General features: G+C 38.0%; 1 protein-coding gene across 1 annotated transcript in view; it reads right to left on the reverse strand.

Annotated features, from left to right (window-relative positions):
* Positions 1 to 19,552, reverse strand: part of si:ch211-186j3.6 (neural-cadherin) — a 689,510-nt gene that overhangs the window by 229,055 nt on the left and 440,903 nt on the right. The window contains exons 24-25 of the mRNA XM_057844439.1: positions 18,308 to 18,401; positions 481 to 665 (exon numbers count right to left, since the gene is read on the reverse strand). Coding sequence (XP_057700422.1) covers positions 481 to 665; positions 18,308 to 18,401 — 279 coding nt within the window. The remainder of the gene's footprint in view (positions 1 to 480; positions 666 to 18,307; positions 18,402 to 19,552) is intronic.

Genomic DNA, 19,552 nt, shown 5'->3' on the forward strand with positions numbered 1-19,552 from the left:
GGAAGTGACCCTAGAATGTCTTAAAATGCACAGGAAGTGGACCAAAACAACAGAAAATGATCCGAAATTAACAGGAAGTGATGCGGAAATGCCCCAAAATAAAATGGAAGTGAGCATGAGAGGTCCAAAAATCAACAGGAAAGGATCCAAAATATACAGTAAGTGACCCCAGAATGCCCTAAAATGTGCAGGAAGTGAACCAAAATCAATAGAAAGTCACCTGAAATTAACAGGAAGTGATGCTGAAATGACCCAAAATCAACAAGAATTCCAAAATGTAAAAGAGGTGGCCCTGGATAACCCTAAAATGTACATAAATTGAACCAAAATCAACAGAATTTGGCTGGAAATGAACAGGAAGTGATGCTGAAATAACATAAAAATCAACAGGAAGTGATCCAAAATCAACCAGAAGTGGTCTGAAAAAGCCCCAAAATCTACAAAAAGTGACCCAGAAATGACTCCTTCATACAAGCTTACCTGCGAGGCGGAGCGATGCCGAGTTATGTATGGCGTCGTCGGGCAGCTCTCGAACGTGCACCGTCACTGCCGAGATAGCGTCGGGCCACACGCCGTCCGAAACGCGCACCAGGAAGTGGTAGTCGCCAGACGGGGCGTTTTCCTTAATTATCACGAAGCCTGTGCGCTTGTTCAAGATGAAGTAACTGTCAAAAAAAGCAAAATATGACAGAAAATTACATTTATCTAACAATTTTTCTGATTTTCTTTAAGATACTTAGCAAAAAAACGTCTACTTTTTAAATCACTCGTAACTTTAAAAAAAAAAATCCTTTTATAAATTTAAAACAATGCTATATAAAATATATAATAAAATAATTATAATATAACAATAATAATACTTTTCAAAAGTACTTTTTTAAAATTAAAAACATTGAATAAACATGAATATAATAATACTTTTTAAATTCTTTTTAAATACAAACATACTTTTTAAAAATCCTTTTGTAATTAATAAAAATAATCTATAAAATATTAATATAAATATAATACTTTTTAAATCCTTAAAAATGAATAGATAAATTTAATTCATAATAAATAACAAATAATAAAACACCTTTTAAAAATACATTAAAAAAAACATTTAAAATCATTTTAATTAAAAAATAAAATGTATGAAATATATAAAACAATAAATATAACATTTTTAAAATAATAAAAAATAAATGAAAAAAATAAAAGTAATATACTATATAAAATATAGATTAATAATAATCAATATATAATTAACACTTTTCAAATCATTTTTAATTTTAATACATTAAACACATAAATAACTTTAGTAATAATTTTAAAAACCTTTTTTTGAATTAAATTAGTGATAATAAATACACAATAAATATGAATATATAAAATCCTTCCTTAAATAAAAATATACGATCTAAAATTGATAATAAAATATGAATAATTATAATAAATAATACAATACTTTGAAAAAAATTATTAAAAAAATATGCAAAACAATAAAAAATGAAGAAAATCACACTCTTAAATCTTTTAATAAATAAAATGAAATATGTCAAATAATATTAATATAATAACAAATTTTTAAAATCATTTTTTAATTCAAAAACTTAAAAATGTAGAATAAAAAAGTCAATATATAAAATTAAACATAATTAATGCTTTTTCTAAAAAAATCCATTTGTATTTTAAAAAAAATACACTCAATTTTTAAAATAATAACATTAAAATAAGTATTTTATTATAACATTTATTAATATATAAAAAAAACTAAATATAAAAAAATACAAATTAAAAAACAAAAAATTAAAATAAAAAAGAATATATAAAATAATGAAAAAAAATATAGAATATATTAAATATTCATTCATTTATTTTCCATGCTGCTTTTCCTCATATAAAATTTGAAATATATTAATTGTTTTTTTTTAAACTGTATATATATACGTCATAGAAAATAATGAATAAGAATAAAATATTAGATTTTTTAAATCCTTTTTTAATAAAAAAAAAAAAATCAAATATTAATATATACATAAAAGTACTTTGAATCTTTTAGACATATTTATTCCCTAATCTTTTAATTTAAAATTTAAATTAATCATATTAAATAATGACAAAAATAAATGGATAAAATAATCTTAATAATTGTGAATAAATATATAAATTAATAAATAAAACTACCAACATCATGAGTCAACATCTCATTTAATTGAAGAGCAAAATAATTAAAGATTCATTTGATTATCGATTAGGTGTCGAAGAATCGTGACTGCCTTACTTTAAAATGGATTATATATATTAATACACAATTAGAATGCTACTGCTAATGCTAACTGCTCATGCAATTTCAATGCTAATATACCGTATTGCCTAACTCATTGGTTTATATTGACGGCGATAGAATTTGACTTGGACGTCTATCGACGTCAATGGCGCTAAAATATAACCACTCAATGCCAACCATCCAAGTACATACGGATTCAATGTCTAATAACACTGTTAACGGCAGTGAGTTAATGAGTAATGAGTCTTTTTTTTTTGTTGTTATTGAAAGTAATTAGACGTTAGTGCAAAAAGTGATAGAACACATGGGCAAAAGGTTAATAAATGTAAGCGTTCCATTGGTTCCTATGGGGAGGAGCATTTTCCTTTGAGCGGCGTTGCACAAATTGCGCGCGAACGTGTCAGTTTGGGCAAAGCGTGACCTTCCTTCCCCCAAACAACTCCAAAGTCCTCGAGACACTTCTGGGGGAACGAGCGTGAAGCAATTAGGGCCGGATTGTCTCGCTCCGTCTCGCCCGGGAACGTCTCTAGGGGGCGCCGCGGGTCAGAGCGCCACTCGTCCAATTACGGGACGGATGCTCCCGCTCATAAATTAAAAGAGGCGGCGACCGGGGCGTGATGGGAAATGCGGAGACAAGGTCAAGACGGAGCTGCCGGCGTGTCGGCCCGGGGAAACTGATGAGCGTGGCGCGTCTCTTTAAGGGCGCTGTTTAATCTTTAAAAGCACACCTTTAACTCGTGTATAGGCGCTCTTAATTAAAGTCATCAACTGTAATCAAAGTCTACAGGGATATGTGTGCTCCGTCGAGCATATACACACACAAATACAGTCTAATGGAGAATTCAAATAGTCGCCATATGCAACACATAAGGCCAGAAAATCAAACCCATATGTTCATTTTCCATCCATTTTTTCAAATTATTATAAATCCATCCATCAACCATATTTGTATGTTGTTTACAGACTTTGCCAAAAAACTTACTACTCCCCAAAAATTCGCCAAAAACTTTCCCAATTGTTTTTAATGGGATGCCATTGCCATTTACGCCGTCCCATTCATTTCTAATGGCCGAAATTTCCCATTAATTTTCAATGGCAAAAAAACAAACTTACAATTACAGCCCATTGGCATTCAACTGGCACACAAGTAATTCCATGCTATTGACGGCCATGTATGTCAATTCAATGAATGCCAATATACTTAGATTCCAATGAAAGCAATGTACAGTGGGGCAAATAAGTATTTAGTCAACCACAAATTGTGCAAGTTCTCCTACTTGAAAAGATTAGAGAGGCCTGTAATTGTCAACATGGGTAAACGTCAACCATGAGAGACATAATACGGGGGAAAAAAAACAAATTTCTTGATTTTTAAAGAATTTATTTCCAAATCTGAGTGGAAAATAAGTATTTGGTCACCTACAAACAAGCAAGATTTCTGGCTGTCAAAGAGGTCTAACTTCTTCTAACGAGGTCTAACGAGGCTCCACTCGTTACCTGTATTTATGGCACCTGTTTTAACTCATTATCGGTATAAAAGACACCTGTCCACAATCTCAGTCAGTCACACTCCAACCTCCACTATGGCCAAGACCAAAGAGCTGTCGAACAAACAAGCAAGATTTCTGGCTGTCAAAGAGGTCTAACTTCTTCTAACGAGGTCTAACGAGGCTCCTCTCGTTACCTGTATTTATGGCACCTGTTTTAACTCATTATCGGTATAAAAGACACCTGTCCACAATCTCAGTCAGTCACACTCCAACCTCCACTATGGCCAAGACCAAAGAGCTGTCGAACAAACAAGCAAGATTTCTGGCTGTCAAAGAGGTCTAACTTCTTCTAACGAGGTCTAACGAGGCTCCACTCGTTAAAAACAAATCTCAAAGTGCACATTGCCACCAAAAAAAAGATAATAATAATAATAATAATAAAAGACTAAGAATGAAAGAGTAAAAGCAAAACAGACAGAAGCACAGATAAAATCAAATACCAATCAGATAAAAATAAGTCAAATATTATTATGATTAAAAGACACCTGTCCACAACCTCAGTCAGTCACACTCCAAACTCCACTATGGCTAAGACCAAAGAGCTGTCGAAGGACACCAGAGACAAAATTGTAGACCTGGACCAGGCTGGGAAGACTGAATTTGCCAATAGGTAAAAAACGCTTGGTGTAAAAAAAATCAACTGTGGGAGCAATTATTAGAAAATGGAAGACATACAAGACCACTGATAATCTCCCTCAATCTGGGGCTCCATGCAAGATCTCACTGAGTGGCGTCAAAATGATAACAAGAACGGTGAGCAAAAATCCCAGAACCACACGGGGGCACCTAGTGAATGACCTACAGAGAGCTGGGACCACAGTAAAATAGGTTACTATCAGGAACACAATGCACCGCCAGGGACTCAAATCCTGCACTGCCAGACGTGTCCCCCTGCTGAAGCCAGTACACGTCCAGGCCCGTCTATGGTTTGCTAGAGAGCATTTGGATGATCCAGAACAGGACTGGGAGAATGTGTTATGGTCAGATGAAACCAAAATTGAACTTTTCGGTAGAAACACAGGTTCTCCGAAGAACACCATACCCACTGTGAAGCATGGGGGTGGAAACATCATGCTTTGGGGCTGTTTTTCTGCACAGGGATCAGGACGACTGATCTGTGTAAAGGAAGGAATGAATGAGGCCATGTATTGAGAGATTTTGAGGAAAATCTCCTTACATCAGCAAGGGCATTGAAGATGAGGTGTGGCTGAGTCTTTCAGCATGACAATGATCCCAAACACACAGCCAGGGAAACAAAGGAGCGGCTTCGTGAGAAGCATTTCAAGGTCCTGTAGTGGCCTAGCCAATCTCCAGATCTCAACCCCATCGAAAATCTGTGGAGGGAGTTGGGCCGTTATTGCCAACAAAGGGTACATAACAAAGTATTGAGATGAACTTTTGGTATTGACCAAATACTTATTTTCCACCATGATTTGCAAATACTTTATTTAAAAATCAAACAATGTGATTTTCTGGTTTTTTTTTTCCACATTCTGTCTTTTATGGTTGAGGTTTACCCACGTTGACAATTACAGGCCTCACTAATATTTTCAAGTGGGAGAACTTGCACAATTAGTGGTTGACTAAATACTTATTTGCCCCACTGTATGTTAATGCCATTGACGGACATACACGCCCATGCCACTGACCGCCATGTACTGTATGTCCTTGCCATTGACGGCCATGTACTTCCATGCCATTAGCAGCCATAAATGTCGATTCTATTGATGTCCATGTACTTGAATTCCATTGACAGCCATGTACATCCATGCCATTGACACCAATATATGTGCGTGCCTTTGACGGCCATATACGTCCATGACATTGACGGCCCTATATGTCCATCCTTTTGACGGCCACGTACGTCCATGCCATTGACAGCCACGTACTTCCGTGCCATTGACGGACATACGTGTCCATGCCATTGACGGCCATATATGTCCATGCTTTTGACGGCTATGTACGTCCATGCCATTGACACCAATGAACATGCCTGCCTTTGACGGCCATATACGTCCATGACATTGGCAGCCATATATGTCCATGCTTTTGACGGCCACGTACATCCATGCCATTAACAGCCACGTACGTCCATGCCATTGACAGCCACGTACGTTCGTGCCATTGACGGCCATACGTGTTCATGCCCTTGACGGCCGTATATGTCCATGCTTTTGACGGCCATGTACGTCCATGCCATTGACACCAATGAACGTGCATGCCTTTGACGGCCATATACGTCCATGCCATTGACAGTTACGTACGTCCTTGCCATTGACTGCCATACGTGTCAATGCCATTGACGGCCATATAGGTCCATGCTTTTGACGGCCATCTACGTCCATGCCATTGACAACAATGAACGTACAGTGCCTTGCAAAAGTATTCGGCCCCCTTGAACCTTGCAACCTTTCGCCACATTTCAGGCTTCAAACATAAAGATATAAAATTTTAATTTTTATCAAGAATCAACAACAAGTGGGACACACTCGTGAAGTGGACCAAAATTCATTGGATAATTTAAACTTTTTTAACAAATAAAAAACTGAAAAGTGGGGCGTGCAATATTATTCGGCCCCCTTGCGTTAATACTTTGTAGCGCCACCTTTTGCTCCAATTACAGCTGCAAGCCGCTTGGGGTATGTTTCTATCAGTTTTGCACATCGACAGACTGACATTCTTGCCCATTCTTCCTTGCAAAACAGCTCGAGCTCAGTGAGGTTGGATGGAGAGTGTTTGTGAACAGCAGTCTTCAGCTCTTTCCACAGATTCTCGATTGGATTCAGGTCTGGACTTTGACTTGGCCATTCTAACACCTGGATACATTTATTTTTGAACCATTCCATTGTAGATTTGGCTTTATGTTTTGGATCATTGTCCTGTTGAAAGATAAATCTCCATCCCAGTCTCAGGTCTTGTGCAGATACCAACAGGTTTTCTTCCAGAATGTTCCTGTATTTGGCTGCATCCATCTTCCCGTCAATTTTAACCATCTTCCCTGTCCCTGCTGAAGAAAAGCAGGCCCAAACCATGATGCTGCCACCACCATGTTTGACAGTGGGGATGGTGTGTTCAGGGTGATGAGCTGTGTTGCTTTTACGCCAAACATATCGTTTTGCATTGTGGCCAAAAAGTTCAATTTTGGTTTCATCTGACCAGAGCACCTTCTTCCACATGTTTGGTGTGTCTCCCAGGTGGCTTGTGGCAAACTTTAAACGAGACTTTTTATGGATATCTTTGAGAAATGGCTTTCTTCTTGCCACTCTTCCATAAAGGCCAGATTTGTGCAGTGTACGACTGATTGTTATCCTATGGACAGACTCTCCCACCTCAGCTGTAGATCTCTGCAGTTCATCCAGAGTGATCATGGGCCTCTTGGCTGCATCTCTGATCAGTTTTCTCCTTGTTTGAGAAGAAAGTTTGGAAGGACGGCCGGTTCTTGGTAGATTTGCAGTGGTCTGATGCTCCTTCCATTTCAATATGATGGCTTGCACAGTGCTCCTTGAGATGTTTAAAGCTTGGGAAATCTTTTTGTATCCAAATCCGGCTTTAAACTTCTCCACAACAGTATCTCGGACCTGCCTGGTGTGTTCCTTGGTTTTCATAATGCTCTCTGCACTTTAAACAGAACCCTGAGACTATCACAGAGCAGGTGCATTTATACGGAGACTTGATTACACACAGGCGGATTCTATTTATCATCATCGGTCATTTAGGACAACATTGGATCATTCAGAGATCCTCACTGAACTTCTGGAGTGAGTTTGCTGCACTGAAAGTAAAGGGGCCGAATAATATTGCACGCCCCACTTTTCAGTTTTTTATTTGTTAAAAAAGTTTAAATTATCCAATAAATGTTGTTCCACTTCACGATTGTGTCCAACTTGTTGTTGATTCTTGACAAATAAATTACATTTCATATCTTTATGTTTGAAGCCTGAAATGTGGCGAAAGGTTGCAAGATTCAAGGGGGCCGAATACTTTTGCAAGGCACTGTACGTGCCTTTATATACGTCCATGACATTGACGGCCCTATATGTTCATTAGGGGGGTCCACTACCATAGGGTGAAAATTAAAAGTATGAATTTCTTTGCTCCCTGGGTTGATTCTGTTTCCATTTAGGTAGAAAACAATGTGTGTAAAGTTTGAAGTCAATCAATTAATATTTAGGGGTGGCTCAAGGTCCCTATCTAGCAGGTACCTGGATCCCCCCCAGCGTTCGTCAGACAACTGGGTATTAGCCGCTCGTAGACGTGTTATCATGCTGGCCAAGCACTCATTGTTGTCCAGATGATAGAAGAGACTTTGAAGATGTGGGAAATATCTTACGGTGTTGTGATACAACACCCAGAAGGAACTGTAGTTGGTCTTCCTTTGTTGTATGTCGAGCATTAAAATCCTCAATGAGTTTGACCTGCCACATCATTGATAACTGGAAGATTTTTTACTTTTGTTAGACCTGCCTTGAATGAAGCATTATGTTTCCAGTCTTCAGGGTTTTCATTGAGGAAGTCGCTGTTGATTTCCAGGTATTTCAGCAACCGGATGGACTTGTGAGTTGCAAAGGATTCAAGTGGTGGAATCACGGCACCTTTCAATTCGACACGTTTTGGGGGATCCTCATCAGCAGACTGATTGCTTTCATCTGATTCTTCAGGGATCATGGCTGTCACTATACACTGCTTTGTCAGTGTTGAAACAGTTTCATCAAACAAGGGCAATGCCACAAATTCCTCTGATACATACCACAGATGATTTTGCAATTTGTCCCTGGCTGCTCTTCCAACACGGTCATTATGATAAGAGTGCAGTTTCCTCAGTGTCTCCAAGTCTGTTCGAGGAGCAACTGCTGCATTGGGGGCAGAAAACCATGCTTCCACATATATGAGGATGGAGAAAATACTCACATCACAAACACATGACTCTTCAGCCTTAGTGAGATGTCTAATTTGACCACGGAACATCCAAATCTTGAGACAATATAACACCTTTGCCATCCATCTGGCATGATGAAAAGCTCCAGGTTTCTTGAAATCGAAATCAGGAACGTTTCCTCCAAGGCAAACAACCACTAACTCTAAGAATTCCTTGTAATCATCTCTGTGATTACCCTGTGCCAACTTGGATTCTGCAAACTCTAGGATACGTTCCCTGTCAGGTTGCAGCACCTCCAAGTCCTCCCCAGTTTGATACTTGGACTTGTCAAGGGATTCCCAGTTCTTTTGGAACCGACGGAATAGTTGGACATCAGGACCTGAGGAAGCTCCTGAGCATGTAGAGAATACTGCACCAAGAACTATTTCATAAATATGATGGCGGCATGCTAAATTAAGGACTGCATGTCCAAGTTTCTGTTCTAGAAGAATGCACGCTCCAGCCCGACGTCCTGTGTTTGATGCAGTTGTACAGTGCCTTGCAAAAGTATTCGGCCCCCTTGAACCTTGCAACCTTTCGCCACATTTCAGGCTTCAAACATAAAGATAAAATTTAAAAATTTTTGTCAAGAATCAACAACAAGTGGGACACAATCGTGAAGTGGAACAACATTTATTGGATAATTTCAACTTTTTTAACAAATAAAAAACTGAAAAGTGGGGCGTGCAATATTATTCGGCTCCCTTGCGTTAATACTTTGTAGCGCCACCTTTTTCTCCAATTACAGCTGCAAGTCGCTTGGAGTATGTTTCTATCAGTTTTGCACATCGAGAGACTGACATTCTTGCCCATTCTTCCTTGCAAAACAGCTCGAGCGCAGTGAGGTTGGATGGAGAGTGTTTGTGAACAGCAGTCTTCAACTCTTTCCACAGATTCTCGATTGGATTCAGGTCTGGACTTTGACTTGGCCATTCTAACACCTGGATACGTTTATTTTTGAACCATTCCATTGTAGATTTGGCTTCATGTTTTGGATCATTGTCCTGTTGGAAGATAAGTCTCCATCCCAGTCTCAGGTCTTGTGCAGATACCAACAGGTTTTCTTCCAGAATGTTCCTGTATTTGGCTGCATCCATCTTCCCGTCAATTTTAACCATCTTCCCTGTCCCTGCTGAAGAAAAGCAGGCCCAAACCATGATCCTGCCACCACCATATTTGACAGTGGGGATGGTGTGTTCAGGGTGATGAGCTGTGTTGCTTTTACGCCAAACATATCGTTTTGCATTGTGGCCAAAAAGTTCCATTTTGGTTTCATCTGACCAGAGCACCTTCTTCCACATGTTTGGTGTGTCTCCCAGGTGGCTTGTGGCAAACTTTAAACGAGACTTTTTATGGATATCTTTGAGGAATGGCTTTCTTCTTGCCACTCTTCCATAAAGCCCAGATTTGTGCAGTGTACGACTGATTGTTGTCCTATGGACAGACTCTCCCACCTCAGCTGTAGATCTCTGCAGTTCATCCAGAGTGCTCATGGGCCTCTTGGCTGCATCTCTGATCAGTTTTCTCCTTGTTTGAGAAGAAAGTTTGGAAGGACGGCCGGGTCTTGGTAGATTTGCAGTGGTCTGATGCTCCTTCCATTTCAATATGATGGCTTGCACAGTGCTCCTTGAGATGTTTAAAGCTTGGGAAATCTTTTTGTATCCAAATCCAGCTTTAAATTTCTTCACAACAGTATCTCGGACCTGCCTGGTGTGTTCCTTGGTTTTCATAATGCTCTCTGCACTTTAAACAGAACCCTGAGACTATCACAGAGCAGGTGCATTTATACGGAGACTTGATTACACACATTTGGATTCTATTTATCATCATCGGTCATTTAGGACAACACTGGATCATTCAGAGATCCTCACTGAACTTCTGGAGTGAGTTTGCTGCACTGAAAGTAAAGAGGCCGAATAATATTGCACGCCCCACTTTTCAGTTTTTTATTTGTTAAAAAAGTTTAAATTATCCAATAAATGTTGTTCCACTTCACGATTGTGTCCCACTTGTTGTTGATTCTTGACAAAGAAATTACATTTCATATCTTTATGTTTGAAGCCTGAAATGTGGCGAAAGGTTGCAAGATTCAAGGGGGCCGAATACTTTTGCAAGGCACTGTATCAAAGCAAAAGCCAACTTTTTCTTCCAAAGACCATTCCTGTAACAGTTCATAAACTGCTGTAGCTTGGTTCTCGCCAGTTCCTGAAGTCAATTTTGGAACACCAAAAAGCTGAGTTTCTCCAGTAGAGATATCTGTAATCAAAACTGGAAGACGGTCAATGAGCTTCGTTGAACAAAGGAGAGATGGCTATAATTTGCCATCCCAATGCACAATGCAAGTTTTCCCTTCAGCTTTGAATGCATTGTGTAGATCCATCCATTGTTGGCGACGGTGTTTTTCTCTGTATCGTTTAGCACTCGAACGGCTGATATTAATCTCACTGAGAGCATGTCCCAAACTTTTGGCAGTTTCAGCCACTACAAACAGAGCATTCCTATCTGTCATACCTGTCCTATCCAGAGCTGCTGTGAGCTCTGGGGTCCAAACATTCTTTGGTCGACACTGCTTCGTCTGCGGAGCTTCTTTCTTCTGTCTTTGTTCTATATCTAAATCCAAAGTTGATGAAGAGTCCTCTTCATCTAGATCAGTTGTATGTGCTGATGAGGATTCTTCCAATACAACTTGACTTGTAGACGCCTTAGTTTCATCAATGTGTTTTTGTCTGCGCCTCTTCAGCTCATTTTCTCGCTGTTGTGACCTTGCTTCAGTTGCAGCAAGTTTGGTGTCCAATGCACCCATTGAGCCGCGGCTGCCAGGTTCTCGTTGTGCAATTAAGAAGTCTTTGTCTTCTTGAATGCTAATTAATGACATTGCATTAGCAGGCGCCACATCAAATAGGTCCTTCATTCCAATTTTGAATTCTTTCTCATTTGCCTCTTTTCCTCCTCTCCCTTTGTTTTTCTTCAAAAGTTTCCACTGATTGAATAATTTCTTTATTTTTTCTATAATTTTGTCTTTTCTTTGAACAGGAATCCTGGCTTTTTTCCAATAACCTTCTATTTCACTTGTAACTGTAGCTGCACTTTCACTAACACTTTTGTTTTTTTGTTATGTGATGATGCAAGAATACACTTAACACTTGTTCTTTACTAGGGAGTTTAGCACCCAGAATTGTATTAGATGTTTCTTCTAGCAAGTAAAAACCGCGTGTTTTAGGCATCTCGAAAGTTTAAAGGATGAAAAATATGAGCATAACAATAGTTTAGGCTTAAACTACAACACTTAGATGCTTGCCCAAGCAATGATGATGCAATATGAACTCTGAGGGAAAATCTCAAACTTGTAGACTGTTGAGCCACCTCTAAATATCATTTGATTAGCTTCTAATTTTGCACACATTTTTTTCCAAAATGGAAACAGAATCCACCCAGGGAGCAAAAAAATTAAAAAATGAGTTTTTATGGACCACCCTAATGTCCATGCTTTTGACGGCCACGTACGTCCATGCCATTGACAGCCACATACGTTCGTGCCATTGACAGCCACGTACGTTCGTGCCATTGACGGCCATATGTGTCCATGCCCTTGACGGCCTTATATGTCTATGCTTTTGACGGCCATGTATGTCCATGCCATTGACACCAATGAACGTGTGTGCCTTTGACGGCCTTATACGTCCATGCCATTGACAGCCACGTACGTCCATGCCAATGACCCCAATGTATGTCCATGCCATTGACGGCCATATGTGTCCATGCCATTGACAGGCATGTACATCCTTGCCATTGACGTAAATTTATGTCCATGCCATTAGCAGACATGTACGTCAATTTTATTGATGCTAATGTAGTTGGACTACATTGACACATCTGTAAATCGATAACTTTGACGGCCATCTACGTGAAAATATCATCAGGAAACGGCCTTATAAAAAACAGGAAGTGACCCCTGAAATATCCCCAAATCGACAAGAAGTGACCTGATATCAAGAGGAAGTGATGCAAAATGTACAGTAAATGGCCTTGGAACGATCCCATTCATTTCAATTGCACAAAAACTCAACACAACACAAGCGACCTGTTCGAAGATTCACAAAGATTTTGGCAGTAACCTGACACCTACAAATTATCGCAATGTATCACCTTTTTGATATGTTGTCACACCCCTAGTGTTAACTTCACCGTAACCTTCGTTTACTGTTTTTTCTCGTTGCACCTGACAACAGCTTCTCACGACCAACTTTCCGTTCCCGCAACGACGTCAAATAAAAGTGGAGCACCCTGCCAAACTAAAGCGTGCGAGCGAGGCGTTGACGAGGTGTTAACGAGGCTTTAAAGTACAACCTCCTCCTACTCCAACCTTCCCTTAGTCGGATCAAATAGGAAAAGGGATGAAAACACTCCATCGCGCTTTTACGACGTCTTTTATGCCCCGTTTTAGTGTTTACTCCATTTCCTGCCGTGAATCAACGTCCCTGCGGGACAATGATAGACGGAGGTAGTAAGGCGATAAGGCGGGGAGGCTGACAAACGAGTCAGGGTGATGTTTTCTGTCTCCTTGTACAGGTAATTAGTTTGTTCAAGTTATTGCCTGCCATTGACAACGATAGACGTCCATTTCATTGAAACTAGGAAGACTGGATGTCAATTTCAGTGCAATTGACGGCGCTAGACGACCGATCCGTTTAGACTGGGTGAGGCGAACTAACGAGTGTTCTCAATACATTTTCAATGGCCCCATTCAGAAAAAGGACCCAAAATCATCAAAAAGTGACAAAAGAAAAGTAAGTGACCTTTTAAGGCCCTTAAATCAATAGAAAATGATCCAAAATGTAAAATGAGTGAAGCAGAAATGCCCTTAAATGTACAGAAAGTGACCCCGCACCCCACAAAAAATAAACAACAAATGACCTGAAAAGCCCAAAAATTAACTCATTGGCTGCCATTGACGTCCAATTTTTGTATTCGATACTCAAAGTTTAGTCATCGGTACCCACAGTTTACTAAACTGTACTTACAGGGCACCAGTGGGTACAGTTTAGTAATATGTGGGTACCGATTAGTAAACTGTGAGTACCATTTAGTAATCCGTGGGTACCCATTAGTAAAGTGTAGGTACACTTTACTAATGGGTACCCACTGTTTACTAATCTGTATCTGTAGGTACAGATTAGTAAACCGTGGGTACTAATTTGTTACAGTTTAATAATCTGCGGGTACATATTAGTACCCAAAGTTTAATAATCTGTGGGTACAGTTTCGTAATCTGTGGGTGTTTGATTAGTAAACTGTGGGTGCCATTTAGTAATATGTAGGAACAGTTTAGTAAATTGTGGGTAAATTTAAGCAATCTGTGGATTCAGTTTTGTAATCTGTGTGTACAGTTTAGTAATCTGTACCCACATTTTATTAATATGTGGATACTGATTAGTAAACCGTGGGCACCATTTAGTAATATATGGGAACAGTTGAGTAAACTGTGGGTACAGTTTAGTAATCTGTAGGTACAGATTAGTAAATTGTAGGTACACTTTAGTAATTCTGTACAGATTAGTAATCTGTGGGTACATGTTTCTTAATCTTTCCTTCTTAAACACTTTAGTAAACAGATTACTAAACTGTGGGTACAAATTGCTAAACTGTACCCGTGGTTTAGTAATCTGTGGGTACAGATTACTAAACTGGATACGGTCTGTGGGTACAGATTACTAAACTGTAGGTCCAGATTAGTAAACTGTGGGTACAGATTAGAGAACTGTGAGTACCATTTAGTAATATGTGGGAACACTTTGGTAAACAGATTACTAAACTGTAGGTACAGATTGCTAAATTGTACCCACTGTTTAGTAATCTGTGGGTACACATTAGTAAAGTGTGGGGACAGATTACTAAACTGGATACAGTCTGTGGGCACTAAACTGTAGGTAATGATTTGTAAACCGTATATACATATTAGTGAATTGTGGGTACAGTTTAGTAATCTGTCGGTACAGATTAGTAAATTGTAGGTAAACTTTAGTAATTTGGACCTCCAGTTTACTAATTTGTACCCACTGTGGGTACTAATCTGTGGGTACAGATTATTCAACTGTAGGTCCAGATTAGTAAACTGTGGGTGTCATTAGGCCTGTCGCGATAACAAATTTTAGTGTACGATAATTATTCTCATAAATTATTGCGATATGCGATATTATTGCGCCCCCCCCCCAATTTTTTAAACCGATTTACAATAACACAGTGCGAATACAGTATATATTAATAGATGAAGTACACCCATTTAAACGCGATATTTACTCTTAAATTCAAATATACTTTTTAAGAAATCACACCTAAAAACAATAGACCATACCTCTTAAGTAAAAAACAACAATATTGATACCGCACAGAAACACAGAATAAATAAAATGTGTTCAAAAAAAAAAAAAAAAAAAATTGCACTTAACAACTTCAGCATTTAGAAAAATGAAAACTTTTCCCGTCATAGCACACCGTTGATTGCTACAGCTCTCTTAGTAGCTAGGTTTACTACATGAGCAAGACATCCTATTTATGGTCCAAATCCATTTGTGTCACGTACTGAATTAACAATATTTGCAACATTATCTATAGTCACTGGTATGGATTGATTTGGCCTTCTTAACCTCATGTGACAAATGACAGTTTAGAATTCATCGATGTAGTATATGGACTACATGTCCCATAATCACTCTGGGCTCACGTAGCCAATGGCATGGGAAGTAGCACATCTAGTTTGCCATTTCATGATATCTAGTGTGTGCGCGCAACCGCGCATTAAAAGTTAGCAAGCGCCGCTGAAGTCACGTCTGCTCATCACTACACAACACCAGCATATGAGGGCTTTCATATACAGGACGAGTTTGAAGCACAGCGCTCTTACCGGTAATTTCATTCAGCAGTTCGTTGTCAAAGTGAGGTTATTCCTACCAGCCAAGTCGGTAACAATGTTTTGGTGGACTTAATTGTAAATATCCAGCGTTGTGCCGAAAAATAGCCGCCCCGCGTGAAATGTCACTCCTGACGGGAGCACCCACACGTCAACAACACCGGCGCGCCATAGAAGGTCCACAGTCACTCCGGAGCACTGACGCGGCCGGTATACGTTGAACAATAGGATATAATGGGAACAATTGGCTCCGGCGCTAGTTTTTGGCAGACCTGGAACGAAGATGCATTTTGCGCAGTTGGTAACGAACTTTTAACAGCACGTCTGCCGCACGCGCACACACACGTGCACGCGAGGCGATAAATCGCAGCGGAAAAGTTACCGCCTTCAAATTTATATATCGCGCGATAAATGGAATTATTGCATATTGCGACAGGCTTAGGTGTCATTTCGTAATATGTGGGAACACTTTAGTAAACAGATTAATAAACTGTGGGTACAGATTGCTAAACTGTAACCACAGTTTACTAATCTGTGCGGACAGATTATTAAACTGGGTACGGTCTGTGGGGACAGATTTAAATAAACTGTAATATTATTATTAGTATTAGTAGCAACATGTGTGTACAGATGATTAAATTGTGGGTACAGTTTAGTAATCTGTAGGTACAGATTAGTAAATTGTGGGTACAGTTAGTATTACGTGGTTACCGAATAGTAAACTGTGGGTACCGATTACTAAACTGTGGGTACAGTTTAGTATTCTGTTGGTACAGATTAGCTATGAGTTTTTTTTCCTGCCCTTGTACCCAGGGGGTTCTGTGGAGAGACAGAGATGCATGAAGAAATGATCGCTGATAGCCCTCCCAGTCAATATGGATTGGACATTTATATCTGTCAATGCCAGCCAGTGAGTTAACAGTAAAAATTCTAGTCATCCCAAGAGATCCACTGGACTTTTTTCAACTTTAACGACATATCTGGCACTTGAACTCCGTGAGCGTCATGAATTGGTTGCATGTGTCTGTTAATTAGTTTTGGGCTATTCGGCGACTTTGACTGCTCAGCCCATTTGGAATATGTCAAGCGCCGATGATACTCGAAGCCTTGATGGAGCCAAATGGAAAACAATTACAAGCAAGGGCACGGCGTTGAAATCTCAGGAAGTGGGAAGATTTCTTTCTGTCGCATTTGACTTTAATTTTCCATTTTTGAACATTCGACTGAAGTTAATTGGTTTTTACTGACCATGAGAGCCTAATTTGAAACCTCATTTCCTGCGCTGAAACTTTTTTACTCCTTGTTAACAACACTTACTGTAAATCAATAAAAGAGGGCAACATAAGTGAATAAATAAATGAATGAATTAATAATAATAAATATATAAATTATAATGACGTATAAAATAAAGTATATAATAATGATAATAATAATTATATATATATAAATATAAATATATCATATAACATATAATTCAGTTGTAAAATACATATAAACAAATAAAAATCGGAAAAACTATTACAAAAAAAAAAAAAAGAACAACATTTGAAATAATAATTTAAAAAATCCACACACACAAAAAAAATACCCACAAAAAAAAACTAAAATAAATGAAAGAAAATGTTGGAAAAAGTCTAATTAAAAAAAAAAAAAAAAAAAGAAATATTTGAAAAAATAATTTAAAAAAATAAACACAAAAACTCACAAAAAAAAACTAAAATAAATGGAAGAAAATATTAGAACATAATTAAAAATATGCATTTTATAGTTTCAACTGTATATGTAAATGTATATATATTTTTCAAATTATTTAAATTTTTTAATATACAATTTTACTATCCCATTTTTTTCAGTTTAACTTTCTGTATTTCACCATTCAATATCGATACTATTTTTTCACGTACTTATGTATTTTTCCTCATATGTATACTGGTACTTGCACTATAATATAATTCAATTGTAAAATACACATAAAAATTGGAAAAACTAAAAAAAAAAAAAAACATTGAAAAAGTAAATTGTAAAAAAACAAAAATAAACTAAAATAAATGGAAAAAAATACAAAAATAAAAAAAATATATATTCATGTTAAAGTTTTAACTGTGTGTGTGTGTATATATATATATATATATATATATAGGGTTCTGGTTAGGTTAGGTTATTTTTTTTATTTTTAAAAAAAATTATTTTCTATGTTTACATTTTTTATATACTGGACATCTTTACTATTCCATTTTCAACTGACTTTTTCAATTTTCTATGTTTCATAATTCAATATCAATACTACTTTTTCATGTGGGAGGGTTGGCAGCGAATGAATGAGCATTCATTCAAATATTAAATTGTCATTCAAATTTTAAAATATGCATTTTAAAAGAAAATATTAACATTAAAAAAAGTTTTTTTTCTGAATAAATGTATATATTTTTAAAATAAATTTCCTATATCTACATTTCATTTTTATTATTTTATATCTTATTTTACTTTAGGATTTTCTCATATCCGTCTGTATATTTCAATTAAATTCACTACTTTTCATATGTTCCTATCAATACAACTTTTTCATGTATATATTTGATAAATATATATTTGAAATCCCAATTTAGGCTTGAAACATTAAAATAAAAACTTACAAACCATCATTCTAAAATCTGATGAGGACTTACGTTGGAACATGTCCCTCGAAAGCGTACGTTTTGTTGTCCCAGTCGTCCGGGTCGGGCGCGTAAACTTTTCCCAGTACAGTCGTGGGCATGCGGCCTGAACAAAAAAATAAAAAAAGAATATTTCAATTTCAAAAACCTTTTGGTGAAAATCACCTGACAGGGAGTAACAGCGCTAATCATCATAATCAATATTCAAGATATTCAAGTATATCTTTTCATGGGACAACACTGACAAAATGACACTTTGACACCATGAAAATAGCCCATGTAAAATCTCTCCTCGTAGCGCATCACTCATGATGAGAAAAGTGAGGGCTCAGCCTCGAATTACACGGCAAGAGCTGGTCAATGACCAGAAGAGATCTGGATGCAGTTTCAAAGTCTACTGTCAGTAGAACACTACAGTTTAAAATCATGGATTGCTCAGAAGGTTCCCCTGTTGAAGCCATTAAATGTGAAGTCTGCCAGGGACCCATCTGAATGATGCAGAGGGGTCATGGGAGAAATTCATGTGGTTAGATGAGCCCAAAGTAGAACTCTTTGGTGCAAACTTTACTCGTCATTTGTGGAGGAAAAATAAAGATGAGTACAATCCCAAGAACACCATCCCAACTGTGAAGTATGGGGGCGGAAAACTCATGCTTTGGGGCTGATTTAAGGGCAAAGGGGATAGGACGACTGTACTGTGTAAGGCAGAGGATCTTCTACTTAACCCTGAAAAGACAGAAGTCCTTATAATAGGCCCGAAAAGTGTTAGAGACTCTTTAACTGCCCAGATAGTCAGTCTGGACAATGTAAGTGTAGCCTCCAGCTCCACAGTTAAAAACCTAGGAGTTCTATTTGACCCAGACTTATCGTTTAAAGCTCATATTAAACAAACCTGCAGAACAGCCTTTTTACACCTGCGTATCATAGCCAAAATTAGAAATATTTTATTTAAAAACGATGCAGAAAAATTCACGCGTTCGTTAGATCTAGATTGGATTACTGTAATTCCCTACTTGTAGCTTGTTCTAAAAGTTCTCTAAAAGGTCTTCAGCTAGTCCAAAACGCAGCAGCAAGACATTTAACAGGAATTGATAGGAGAGAGCACATCACCCCTGTGCTCCAGGCCCTTCACTGGCTTTCAGTTGCGTTTAGAATTAAATTTAAAATCCTCCTTCTTACATTTAAGACCATTAATGGGTTGGGGCCATCTTATCTCACCGATGCTCTGGTTCCATATCGCCCCAACAGAACACTCAG

This window comes from Corythoichthys intestinalis, chromosome 1, assembly GCF_030265065.1.
Source record: "Corythoichthys intestinalis isolate RoL2023-P3 chromosome 1, ASM3026506v1, whole genome shotgun sequence".
Lineage (NCBI taxonomy): Eukaryota > Metazoa > Chordata > Actinopteri > Syngnathiformes > Syngnathidae > Corythoichthys > Corythoichthys intestinalis.